We start from the raw sequence: 13848 nt of genomic DNA, 5'->3' as shown, positions 1-13848 counted from the left end.
AATAATAATCGCATACTGAATAGTTTAGGTCAAAATTTTTATGAAAACAAAATGGAAATACGGAAATATTTTTGAAACTCGAATCACCTAGCGACAATCGTGAAAGCTGGAATGCCCATTAGTGGGCTATGTAGACCAAGTTCATCACTGATCTAGACAAATCCTTACTAACCACCCAGAATCCCAAACCCCTCTCTGGATTCAGATAAATTGATGACATCTTCATGATCTAGACTGAGGGTGAGGATACCCTATCCACATTCCTGCAGAACCTCACCTCCTTCCCCTCCATTCACTTCACCTGGTTTCTTCAGCCCAACAAACCACCACCACCTCAAGGACAGCTATACCAGTAATTCTGTCCAACCGACCAATCACTATCACCTACCAATCCACCAACCACCAGCAATATCTCCATATAGACAGCTGCCACCCATTCCATACCAAGGAGTCCTGTGCATGTATGCTAGCCACCCATGCTTGTTCCATCCATTGTGATGAACAGTCCCTCTCCACATATGCCAAAGATCTCACTGATGCCTTCACATACCACAATTACCCCCCCCCCCCCCTTCCCCTCCCCACCTTGTCCAGAAACAGATCTCTTGCATCATATCTCAGTAGTCACCTACCATCACTCACCACAGAAGAGAACTCCTCTCATGAGTTAGTACCACCAAGGAGTGGAGCAACTGAATAACATTTACCTCCATGGTTTTGACAACCTCTCACCGTGCACCGAGATGAGAAGTATCCTCCCTACCCCTCTGCCACTGGTGTTCTACCATCTGCCCAATCTTCACAATATCTTTTTCTGTCCCTGCTCCCAACCTCTTGCCTCATGGGTCAAATACCTGCAATAGACCCCAGTGCAATACCTGCCCCATACATCCTCCCAATACCACCTCCAGCCCAGTCGTAGACATCTCCTATCCCATCAAAGCTAGGGGTACCTGTGACTACTTCACAGCCTGTGCCATTCTCGAAAACTTCCTTCACCATTCTTTATACTGTCACACCTTAGTAATTACCACAAAAACAATCTTTTGCCCCACACTGACAATTTAAAAATTACTCAACATGTTTTGCACAGTTGTTTGGTGGGCTTCCATGTCAATGGCAACAATGGCTTCACTCTAAACTAACAGTTCTCCACCAACTGCAATGTAGAAGTCTCACTCTCTCCTAAGAAACTGCACTGTCATGTGAGCCATTTCTAAACTTTATCACTAGGTGGTACAATGGCTGCAACATCTTGTCTGTTTGGCCACCTGGAAGCTTGGGCTTGTACAACAAAATACAACTCTCAAGGATGTCATGTGTCCCTTTGCATTTATTATAAATGGCCTGTTTGGCTCTCCTCTGATGCGTAACTGCAATGTTGTTTCTTTTCCTTTCATAAAGTGGTCCTGTCTTCTCTCTCCCAGTGTCTGGAAGTAAAATTGTGCCTCAGTACTTTTTATTTTCTGTGATTTGTTTTCTTCAGGACTGTCTTCTGTTTGTCACAATCCTGCTGATTGTTTTAAAATTTCCTTCTCATTTTAATGCTATTAAAGAATTAATACCACATGTCCAGTTTTCAATGACTGTGAACATAATGGATTTTCCTGGTATGAGATAGTTTGTCTCTGAAATAAATTGCCTCACATGCAATACAATTTCTTTTGGTTTCTTAATTTCCGTTAATGTGAGGATCAGTCATGTATTTGATATAGAAGAAAAAATATCCTAGGAAGATTAATTTTTAACAGTAGAAAAATTTTTCATTTGTATTTGGTGTCAAAACAGCTGCTATTTGTCTCTGGGGCAGTTATGTATAACATGCTCTCTTGATCACATCATGGTAGAAAGTTGAATCAGTCATTTCGCGTGTATTTCATGTTCTCTCATCTCAAATTTCATGCATGCCTACATTCATTTTTGTAAACTAAACATCCATTTCAACAATATTTTCTTCAAATAAGTTATATTTTATCCTGTACAGTGAACGACTGACTGACAGATAAGCATTACCTTTCTCTTTACAGCACTTTCCATTTTTTAAAAGTGGATAATTATTTTACTGGATCCTTTTCACAACAAGAAAGTAGAATGTCTTTGCGAAGATACTGTACTTTGCTCATAATTTAATGTAAGGTATGGGTGTGGGTGAGCAAGAGCTGAATCATCATGTGCAACATCACTCATTACTACTTTAAGATTGAAACCCTAAAACTTTTAGAAGACAACAGTTAAATCAAAACCTTGTATTTCACTGAAACACTTATTTATTAGGACAAATGTAAATAAACAAATCCACTTCTCTGCTCCTCTTTTACTTAGAATTCTGGGTTCTTCTCTCACGTCAAACAATAACCCATTACTCCAATCACTATGCTCCATTCAACCCCACTCAGAGTAATCTATATCTACATCTACATCTACATACATACTGCACAAGTCACTGTATGGTGTGTGGTGGAGGGTACATTATACTACTACTACTAACTATTTCCTTTCTTGTTCCACTTGCAAATAGAATGATACAAAAACGAACACAAATATCTCTTATTAACTAAACAAACATTGTTTTTCGTCTTGTTTCACAATTTTATTGCACAACCTAGGTTTCAGGTTATAAGCCCATTTTCAGCTTATAACCCAAAACCTAGGTTATGGAATAACATTAACAATGAAATTGTGAAACAAGGCCAAAAACAGTGTTTGTTTGGTTAATTTACAATTCTTCACCAGGAACCCACAATTGATTCAATGGTTTTTTTTTTTTTTTTTTTTTTTTTTTTTTTTTTTTTTTTTTTTTTTTTTTTTTTTTTTTTGCGATACGTTCATTGGCAGCAGTAGAATAATTCACCAGTCAGCTTCAAATGCCTGTTTTCTAAATTTTCTCAATAGTATACCTCAAAGAGAATGTCCTCTGCCCCTGAGGGATTCCTGTTCGAGTTCCCAAAGCATCTCCACAACACTTGTGTGTTGATCAAACCTGCTGCTAATGAACCTAGCAACATGCCTCTGAATTGCTTTGATGTCTTCCTTTAATTGAACCTGGTGGGGATCCCAAACACTCAAGCAGTTACATTAGTGTTACATTTATGGTCTCTTTTACAGATGACCGAAAGTTAGGACTTAAATTGACCATTCGCCTCTCCTACTACAATCCTTACAGGCTCATTCCATTTCATATTGGTTTCTAATGTCATGCTTGCATATTTAATCAACATAATTGTGTCAAGTGGCATACTACTGATACTGTAATCAAATATTACAGAATGTTTTTCTACTCATCTGCATTAACTTACATGTTTCAACATTTTGAGCCAGCTGCCAGTCTTCCTACCAATTAGTAATTATGGCTAAGTCATCTTCTATCCACCTACAATCACTCAATGACAACATCTTCCTGAGAACCACAGCATCATCAGGAAACAGCCATAGATTGCTGCTCATCCTGTTCTCAGTTTGTTTATATTTAGAGAGAATAATAGTGATACTGTCACTCTTCACTGGAGCACTCATAAGTCATAATGATACCCTCATTTCTAATGAACATTTGTCATCAAGGACAACATACTGGGTTCTTCAAGCCACCCACATATCTGGGAACACCTTCCATATGCTCGTACCTTCATTAACAGTCTACAGTGGGGCCCCATGTCATATGCTTTTCAAAATCTAAGAATATGGAATCTGCCTATTGCACTTCTTCCATGGTTCACAGGATACTGTTAGAAAAGGTCAAGATGAATTTCTCAAGAGTCATACTTGATAAATCATGGCTAATTTGAGGACCAAAGCTTTTCTGCCGAAAGGAAATTTATTATATTCTAACTGAGAATATGTTCTAGAATTCTGTGGCATACTGATGTTAAGGATATTTGTCTGTAATTGTGCTGTTTTGTTCTTTAGCCTTTCTTATATACAGGAGACATCTGCACTTTTTCCATTCACTTTTTGATTCAGTTGGGAGTTTGTGCTGGAGAACAGATTAATGATAAATGCAAACTAAGTAAGGGGCCAATGTCATAGTGTACTTGTTGTGAAACTAAATTGGGATTCCATCTGGACATGATGACTTATTTGTTTTCAATTCTTTCACTTGATTCTCTATGCTAGAGATGCCTGTTAACTGTGTCCTCCATACAGGAGTCTGTACAATGATCAAATGTTGGTTAGTTTGTATGCTCCTCCTGTGTGAAAAATTTCTTAAACATGAAATTTAAAAATTCATCTTTCATTTTGATATTCTGTATTGCCATACCAAACTGGTCAGATAGAGATTGGATAGAACCCTTTGACCCACTTAGCAGTTTTATGTACGATCACAATTTTCTTGGGTTCTTAGCAAGCTCTTTCGCTAAGGTATCTGGTGGTAGTTGTTGTAGGCTCCACACATCAACCTTTATACAGATGCATGAATATCTACTAACTTTTGCCTATTGTAATTTGCACTTTCCCTTCCTTAGCATTTTCCAGATTTTGTTATTAAACCCTGGTGAACCTTTACCATCCTTAATCCACTTACTTGGCACATACTACTCCAGGGCACGATTTACAGCCTGTTCAAACTTTGCCTGTAATTCCTCTATGTACATCATACTGGAACTAAATGATGTCCTTTCATTGTCTGAGTGGGATGCTAACTACTACTTATCTGCTCTTCCCAGTAAAAATACTCTCCCAGATTTTTTATTGATATATTAACTTTAATAACCATCATCACAGTGATGCTATCATCGTCACTAGTCCCCGTTTCTGTGCTGACACCACTTATAAGATCAGGCCTGTTTGTTGTTACAAGTTGCAATATCTTTGTATTTGGTGTGGGTTGTCTAACTGTCTGTTCAGGACAGTTTTCAGAAGATTTGTTCAAAAATACTTCACAGGACTGTCTGTCCATACCCCTGAAACGAACCCATAGACATCCCAGTCTGAACGTGGTAGATCAAATTTGCCTTCAACTAATATTGGTCAGTCTGGGTAGTTCTGCACTTCTGAGCACAGACTTTCTTTGCATGTCTGTAAAACTGTCACATTGGAATCAGGTGGCCATAAAAGGATCCAGCAATTAGCTTGATTTCACCTAGACCTGTTATATTCACCCCTCTAGCTTCACAATCACCCTCAAAGTTGATCTCACTAGAGACAATATTTTTGTCACTGTAATGAACACACCCCCCTCCATTGGTGTCTAATCTGTTTTTCTGATGTACATTTTGTGTCTCGCTAAATATCTCAGAGCTTTCTTCTTTGGGTTTCAGCCAGCTCTTGGACATGCGAATAATCTGAATGTGACAAATTTCCGGGACATGATAAAGTTGGAAAGCTTGTTATGAATACTTTGACACTTTAGTGATAAACTTTTGACAGTGGAAGTGTCTTTACTCTGAACACATTCTGATTTCACTACATGCATTGATCAGTGAGCATTCGTTAGAGTGCCTCAGACTACCACCTAGCCTAAAACCCCCCCATGTTCACTGGATAGGTACTGGAGTAGCTGCTTGCTTTGAGTAGTGCACCCCTGACCTATCAAGGGGGTCGTACTATTCTCCACACAAATATACAGAACCAGAAACCTGCAGCCAAGACTGTCACAGAGTTGGTGGAGCCTTTGGTTGAGACCCTTCAATCGACTCAAAATAGAAGCACCCCATTCAACTCTGGGAACTGTGCTGAAAATTGTGAGCACTGCTTGCACCCTGTGCACATGGCCACCAGCCTTCACCACTTCCACTAGCCACTCGTATGAACTGAGGATGGCCTCAGAATCCAAGCAACAGGCATCATTTTTGCCAATGTGAGCCACAACTTGCAGATGACTGCACCCTGCATGCTCAATAGCCACATGCCAGGTTTCGTCCACATCTTAGATTAGGCCCTCTTGACAGACATAAAGAGATCCAAAGATGCAGTAACCTTACTACCATAACCTTACATTCTGCCCACTAAATCTATACCCAAATTAGAAAAATACCAAGTGAGGCATGTAAACCAGGTGTAGAAGTATGAAATTGGAATTTCCCTATAGATGGTGCTAGCCATCAGTGTAGGGCCCATGAGACTACATCTGCAGTCTGTGCTGCAACTTTTGAGGCTAGAATTCCTGTTGTATCTGATGACTAGCTGTCCGTAAGCACATTTCTTGCTAATGATGGTGCTGTGTAGTCTGTAGCTGCTTCTGATACTGTTGGAGTTGTTGTGTAGGCTTCATTTGCTTCAGCTACTTTTGTGGCAATTGAAGATACTACTGCTGGATCTGTTGCCAGTAAATCAGTTTCATTTTTAAGTTGGAGAATTTCAGTTGCTGTGATAGGTGGTGGTAGTGGTATGGTAGGGCAATTCTTGTCTTCAACTGCTAACACTGCATTAAGTATTTCTCAACTAATGAATGCTTTTCCAAGTTTATTTCTGTGTAGCCCATGCCTGGTAAAATGACTTCTTTTTGAAGCTGGTACATTCACATATGTGGCATTCAGGAAGCTCCGACATATTTTTTCAGATTTTCTATTAGTAACAGCGATTTCTTTGTTGACACAAGATTTTTCCATCAGATCGTGTCTTTGTGGTATACTTCCAACATAGAAGTTCACGTTTGTAATTTTCTGTAGTGTGCTTCTTAGTGCTATTGTGGTGACTTTACCCTCATTCCTATAAACATCATTAGCACCTCCGATTATTAAACAGTTTCTTCCAGGCTCCAAAAAATGTTCACAGTTTTTTAGAATTTCATTCAAGGGAGTGCCTGGTTTCATTATTCCACTAAGCTTAAATATAGTTTGCATGTTACACGATACCAGCTAAGCCCTTTCCACGTCTGAGAGCAGGCAAATATCTTCTTTGTTCTTCTTACTTGAGGTTGGCATATTCTCATGATATGTATGTTCCCTGCTAATACTGGTATTTCCTTACTTGTTATTACAAGATTTCGTACTTGACTGGTTTTTAATCTCTGCATTTGGTGAAAGTACTTCGTTCCTTTCGCTGTTTTCACGTCTTTTAGGCTCATCATACATTAGAAGTTAAAAATTATTTGCTACTGGGAACCTGAAGTTGTTCTCGTTACGGTTGACACGATTGAACTTTTTGGGCTATATGAAGTTATCATTTTCCCATTTACAACCGTTTCACTACACTCTGAATTGACTTCTATCACTTTTTCAAGCTTCTGTACATACAGTTTGGCTAACATAAGATCATATTTTAATGAAGCAGTCATGCAGTCTTCTTGATATTCCTTTTGTAAACATAATATATCATAATAACTACAGCGCACATTTCCACAGACGCAAGTCATCTTTCTTTCTTCTAAAGTGTTTAAACATTGTCAATGGATCCATTTTTGTGACAATGAACATAATTTAACACCATTTCTCACCTTACTACATTTTACACTCACAGGATTTAAAAACTTGTAATTTTCTGTGGATCTGTTGATTAGCATGTCTATACGCAGGACCGCCATCTTATCTAGTGATAATCTAGTTTATAATACATTGCATATTATATTATGGAGCAGCAACTATCGGAAGAAATAATGTTTTCCCTGCAGCAGATCATGTTGGTTGTAAGGGTTCATTAAATAAGGCCAAAAACTAATTTATCCAACTACTATCCAATATCTCTGTTAAGTTGCTTTTCAAAAATGTTAGTGAAAGTAATGTGCAAAAGAATTGTAGAGCACCTCACCATACACAGCATCCTCAACAAAACTCAATTTGGCTTCCAAAAGAATAGATCAACAGAGCTGGCTATTTTCTCTCTCACAAATGTAATACTTGAGTCACTAAATAACAAAATGTCACCAACTGGAATTTTATGTGACTTGTCAAACACCTTTGACTGTGTTGACCACAATATTCTCTTAAAGAAGGCCAATTTTTATGGTTTGAAAGGTAGTACTGGTAGATCGCTTGAATCGTATCTACACAATATGAAGCTGGTGCTGAAGGTGGTACTAAATGGTTTCGATGGCTGTCCTGTTATCATCAGACTAGGGCACGTTAAAGTGTGAAGTGCCACAAGGATCTATTTTGGGGCCTTTACTGTTTCTTATCTTTGTCAATGATCTCCCACTTTGTACAAACCCTGAGAGCAAATTTACTCTTTTTGCTGATGACACCACTATTGTTGCAGAAGTAAGTGAGTAGCACAGTCATTGTGGTGTAGTGGTTATGATACTAGACTGTTGCACAAAGGCTTGTGAGTTCAAAACTCACCTGAACCGTAAAATTTTAATTTCTTTATTTGGTTTGAGTACACTCTAGAAATATCTACAAATGTCAAGAATCATTGTACTGGAATGTTCTGTAACTGTATATATATTATATGTGTTCTGGCCGGAGGCAGTTCATTCTGTGCTCTTGTATGTGCAAGTGCTGAATAAACCTTCGTTAAGTGAAGTTAGTTTTGTCATTCATCTAATTACATCTTCTTCTGCGTGACATCATTCTGGTGGAGGCGCTGGGTATTGGAACTTGTGATAGCGCATGTTATCAACAGCACAGTGGCTCCCATCAGGCCACGACAGAGCCACCGTTTACGTGGCAAGAAACACGAGTTCGAGCCATATTCAACACATCGCAATCTATCAGAGACAGAAGAAGAAGAAGAGGAACACCACATGAGACATCCTTCCAGGCTCTCTGGTGATGATGGCCAAGATACAAACAAGTGGCTGAAGGTATATGAGCGTATAGCCAAATTTAACAAATGGGATGACACCGTGTGTTTGGCTAACATATTTTTCTACTTGGAGGGAACTGCCAAGCAATTTTATGAGAACAACGAGAAATTCACAAGCTGGGATGTATTCCAGGCCCAAGTATTTCAGCAACACACAACAGAAGTGCAAGGCTGAAGATAAATTAAAGTGCAGGGCACAGCATCCAGGAGAAACTACAGCACCCTACATTCAAGATATATTGGAGCTGTGTAAAATAGTGCATCCTAGAATGAAGCAGGGAGATAAGGTTCCACATCTCATGAACGATGCTGAGGATATGTATCAAGCCCTACTCCTGAAGGAGGTTTCAACAACAGATGACTTCATAAAATAGTTTCGTATCGATGTCTGTGATGGAGGAAGAAACTAATTTCACAAGTCTTCTATGTCAGATAGTGAGAGAGGAAGTTCAGAAGGCGCTTGGATTGTACGACAAGCAAAAAACTGAGATGCTTCAAGAGGTCATAAGGGAGGAAGTGGAACAGACATTAAACGCAATCTCTCGTCCTTCATTTGCCTTTAAAACAATAAAAAGGTCGAGACCAAGGCAAGGTTAAGTTCCTACAATGCTGCAAGAAGAACCTGTTTGGGCACGAAGGAAGACTGATGTCTGGAGGACCCTGGATAACCAACCAGTATGTTCCCACTGTGGACAACCGGGACATGTGGTGCGCTATTCTCAAGAAAGGCGGTGGATATTTGATGACGCCCATGCCAGAAGACAGCAGACTGATCTTAGCCGATGAAGATGAACAAGAGGATGTGGGTGCAGGATGACATAGGTCACCATCGCCGCAAGCTAGCCGCTGGAGAGGATGCTCCCCAACACACCAATCCAGATCTCCATCACCGTTTAGAAGCTCCAGCTGCTCACCTAGCCACTGCGACCTCGAAAACTAGAAGATGCGACCTTCCTTGGAGGTGAGGCTGCCAAAGAGAGAAATCCTCCACCATCCATCACTAAAAAAATGATAGGAAACTACGTCGATATCCTCATGGATGGCCGACCAGCCCAAGCTCTTGTGGACTCTGGAGCATCAAATTCAGTCATTTTGTAGAAGTACTGTCGCCAGTTGCAGAAAACCTTATTCATTGACAACAAAACATCTTTGCTGAAGGTCGCTAATAACAAGGAAGAATGGGATATATGTAAAACCTACAGGAAGACGTGTCATTCATGTGGGTATAAGTGGCCATACACAGTCCTTGGAATTCATCATCTTACAAGAGTGTAGTCATGACCTCATTCTCAGATGGGACTTTTTGAAAGCTTCTTAAGCAATTATAGATTGTGGTTGCTCAAGGATTGTGCTAGATGAGATGAGATACTGTGGACAGGAAGATGCGCATTCGAGTGTGTGGAGACTATGTGTGCTGAATGAAGTGATATTCTTGCAGTCAGCACTAGAAAGGTAACTGTCATGTGTCATGCCATGCATTAATCCATGGGTCTTGTAGGGGAATGTAAGAGAAGCATACCACTGAAGACTAACTTGGTCGTCCCAGCCTCTGTCATCTCATTTAAGAATGGATTTGGTGAATTTTGGATAGTTAACTGTCACCGAGAACCACAGATCCTTCCAAGATGCATGTGTGTAGCAAACTCTGAGCCATTAATTGCTGAACAGGTGAGCATCATAGAAACCTCCCATACCGAGTTTGTGGGCAAAATTGGTCCTACCACTATGACACAAGATCTTCTAGCTTGACTGTCACCAGATGTCACTAAGGAACAACAGAAGAAGCTACTTGCCATTCTTCAAGAGTTCTCAGAATCCACAGGTGAAGAGCAAATTAGACAAATCGATGGTGAAGCACCGGATTAGCACTGGAGACCATCAACCAATAAGCGAGAGAGCATACCGTGTGTCAGCAATAGCTAAAAAGAACGTTTACCCCTTCCACAAATTGATGATACATTAGATTGTCTGAAGGGGGCTAAGTTTTTCTCAACCATGGACACATACTCAGGATGCTGGAAAATCGAAGGAGATGAGGCTGATCATGAGAAAACTGCATTCATCACTCCTGAGGGCCTGTATGAGTTTAAGGTAATGCCATTTGGTTTGTGTAATGCACAGCAACCTTTGAATGGATGATGGATAATCTTCTAAGTCACCTGAATTGGACGATGTGTCTTTGTTATTCAGATGACATTATAGTGTTCTCAGAGACATTCGATGAACACACATAAAAAGACTGAGGGCCATTCTTAAGTGTCTCCAACAAGGCAGACTGAAACTTTATCCAAGAATGTGTCTCTTTGGAGCAAAAGACACCAAAATACTTGGACACCTTGTGTCACACGAAGGTATGGCCATACCCAGAAAAGTTGAGATCTATAATGGAATTTCCTATTCCTAACAGTATTAGAGATATGGGAAGCTTCCTCATATTATGTTGTTATTACCGTTTTTTTATCAGAGACTTTTGTATCAAAGCCAGGCCACTCCAAGAGTTGTTAAAAGCCGATGCTGAATTTATCTGGGGTCACAATTATTCGCTTTACTGACAATACATATCACACAGAAAATTTCTTGTAAATTTTTTTTCCACAAAATTCAAGTAAGGAAATAATGAGGAAAAGTTTATATCTACATCAAAAGAGGTGCTACCAAGCATAACCATGCAAGCAACTTGTGTAGCTGTCCTACCTTTACTGTGCCGAATAAAACAGCTTACTATGGAAAATTTTACATGACTTGCATCCGATTCTTGTTCCTTTCAAAATTTTTCTCCTCAATTTTTGTCTTTTTGTAATACTTGCTCCCTGTAGTGATTCATGCAAACAGAAAATACAGACAATTAATTTTTATAATTCATAACAAAGAATGCAAGCTTCAAGAATTACTGGGGCATTTTACCTTTCATGAGATCGATTTGTAATGTGTTGAAGAATGTACCCATGAGAAGACCTGACTAAAAAGATTTAATAAATCTGAAAATCTGCCCTTCCCTAAAAACTTTTGCTTCTTGCACTGGCTGGAAAGTGAGGATGCAGCAGGCCAGGGTGTAAAAGTTATTCCCTTTCTAAAGCCTTATGCACACAAAGTAAAGGTACACAAGATTAAAATAGATACTTACAGCTGGTGACCAATATTGAAGTACCCCAAAGATCCTCTGATGCTGGCTAAAATATCCTTTTTTAGCTTTGTTTCGGGGCAGGTCAATTGTTCCCTTACGCTCTCCCTGAAACTCTCTACAACCTCTGGTTCTTTCAGTTTATCCAAATCCCATCTCCTTAAATTCCCACTTTTTTGCAGTTTCTTCAGTTTTAATCTACATTTCATAACCAATAGATTGTGGTCAGAGTCCACATCTGCCCCTGGAAATGTCATACAATTTAAAATCTGGTTCCTAAATCTCTGTCTTACTATTAAATAATCTATCTGAAACCTTGTAGTATCTCCAGGGTTCTTCCATGTATACAACCTTCTTTCATGATTCTTAAACCAAGTGTTAGCTATGATTATGTTGTGCTCTGTGCAAAATTCTATGAGGTGCCTTCCTCTTTCATTTCTTACACCCAATCCATATTCTCCTACTATGTTTTCTTCTCTTCCTTTTCGTACTGTTGAATTCCAGTCGCCCTTTACTATTAAATTTTCGTCTCCCTTCACTACCTGAATAATTTCTTTTACCTCATCATACATTTCATCAATTTCTTCATCATCTGCAGAGCTAGTTGACATATAAACTTGTACTACTGTAGTAGGCATGGGCTTTGTGTCTATCTTGGCCACAATAATGTGTTCACTATGCTGTTTGTAGTAGTTTACCCGCACTCTTATTTTTTATTCATTATTAAACCTACATCTGCATTACCCCTATTTGATTTTGTATTTATAACCATGTATTCACCTGACCAAAAGTCTTGTTCCTCCTGCCACCGAACTTCACTAATCCCCACTATATCTAACTTTTACCTATCTATTTCCCTTTTTAAATTTTCTAATCTACCTGCCTGATTAAGGGATCTGACATTCCATGCTCCGATCTGTAGAATGCCAGTTTTCTTTCTCCTGATAACGACATCCTCTTGAGTAGTCCGCACCTGGAGATCCGAATGGGGGACTATTTTACCTCCGGAATATTTTACCCAAGAGGACATAATTATCATTTAATCATACAGTAAAGCTGCATGCCCTCATGAAAAATTACGGCTGTAGTTTCCCCTTGCTTTCAGCCATTCGCAGTACCACAACAGCAAGGCTGTTTTGGTTAGTGTTACAAGGCCAGATCAGTCAATCATCCAGACTGTTTCCCCTGCAACTATTGAAAAGGCTGCTGCCCTTCTTCGGGAACCACATGTTTGTCTGGCCTCTCAACAGATACCCCTCCGTTGCGGTTGCACCTACAGTACGGCTATCTGTATCGTTGAGGCACACAGGCCTCCCCATCAACGGCAAGGTCGATGGTTCATGAACCTTGCAAAGCAACTAAAAGAGTAAGCTAATGGTAAATGCAGTAAAGTTCGTGAATAAAATGTTTTTGTCCCAGTTTTTTTCTGATTTAGTGTCAGCAATTATGGGATTGCTTTTAATTCAAAGTTGGAGTTAACTCATTAATAAAAACAGAAATTCTTCATCTAAAAATGGCTTTCATTTTCACAACATAGCTGTATACTTATCCTCCAGATCATAAATCCTGTAAAGGAGACAACTTGCTGTTCATTCAAAACTACAGGGTTAATAACACGTTTAGAAATACAGAAGTTCTTACATTTTTTGTCAACTTATGTCTTTACTTACCCCTGAGCTCTGAAAATTTGTTAGGGAAAATGCTAGACCTCATCTGGAAATTTCACTTGAGGAAACTTATGGCAACCCTGTGATGGTACAGTTGAGCATACATCTGCGAGACATCCCGCACGTCTGCTCAAGTCACACTGATCCATTACCTTTGCTTTATAGAGACAACAAGAGCCGCAGGCACATTTTACCGGTAGGTGGTGTCGTGCTACGAAATAAATGTTGACCTTGAACCCACAGGCCAAAGTGCTAATCATTTCTGCAGAAACACGCAACAGAAATCAGTATTTACACTAGCTTTTGAGATCTTGCTCTTTCTCTTGTAGAAGCACAAATTCACACACACAACCATACATACACCCAAACGTACACTCCCAC

General features: G+C 39.5%; 1 protein-coding gene across 1 annotated transcript in view; it reads left to right on the top strand.

Moving 5' to 3' along the window:
- LOC124594696 (dynein axonemal heavy chain 3) overlaps positions 1–13848 on the top strand; it is a 1186267-nt gene that overhangs the window by 1156015 nt on the left and 16404 nt on the right. Inside the window, exon 66 of the mRNA XM_047133063.1 lies at positions 9755–9779. Coding sequence (XP_046989019.1) covers positions 9755–9779 — 25 coding nt within the window. The remainder of the gene's footprint in view (positions 1–9754; positions 9780–13848) is intronic.

This window comes from Schistocerca americana, chromosome 2, assembly GCF_021461395.2.
Source record: "Schistocerca americana isolate TAMUIC-IGC-003095 chromosome 2, iqSchAmer2.1, whole genome shotgun sequence".
NCBI lineage: Eukaryota > Metazoa > Arthropoda > Insecta > Orthoptera > Acrididae > Schistocerca > Schistocerca americana.
The sequence above is the reverse complement of the archived record's forward strand: the minus strand, read 5'-3'. Positions and strand labels throughout refer to the sequence as shown.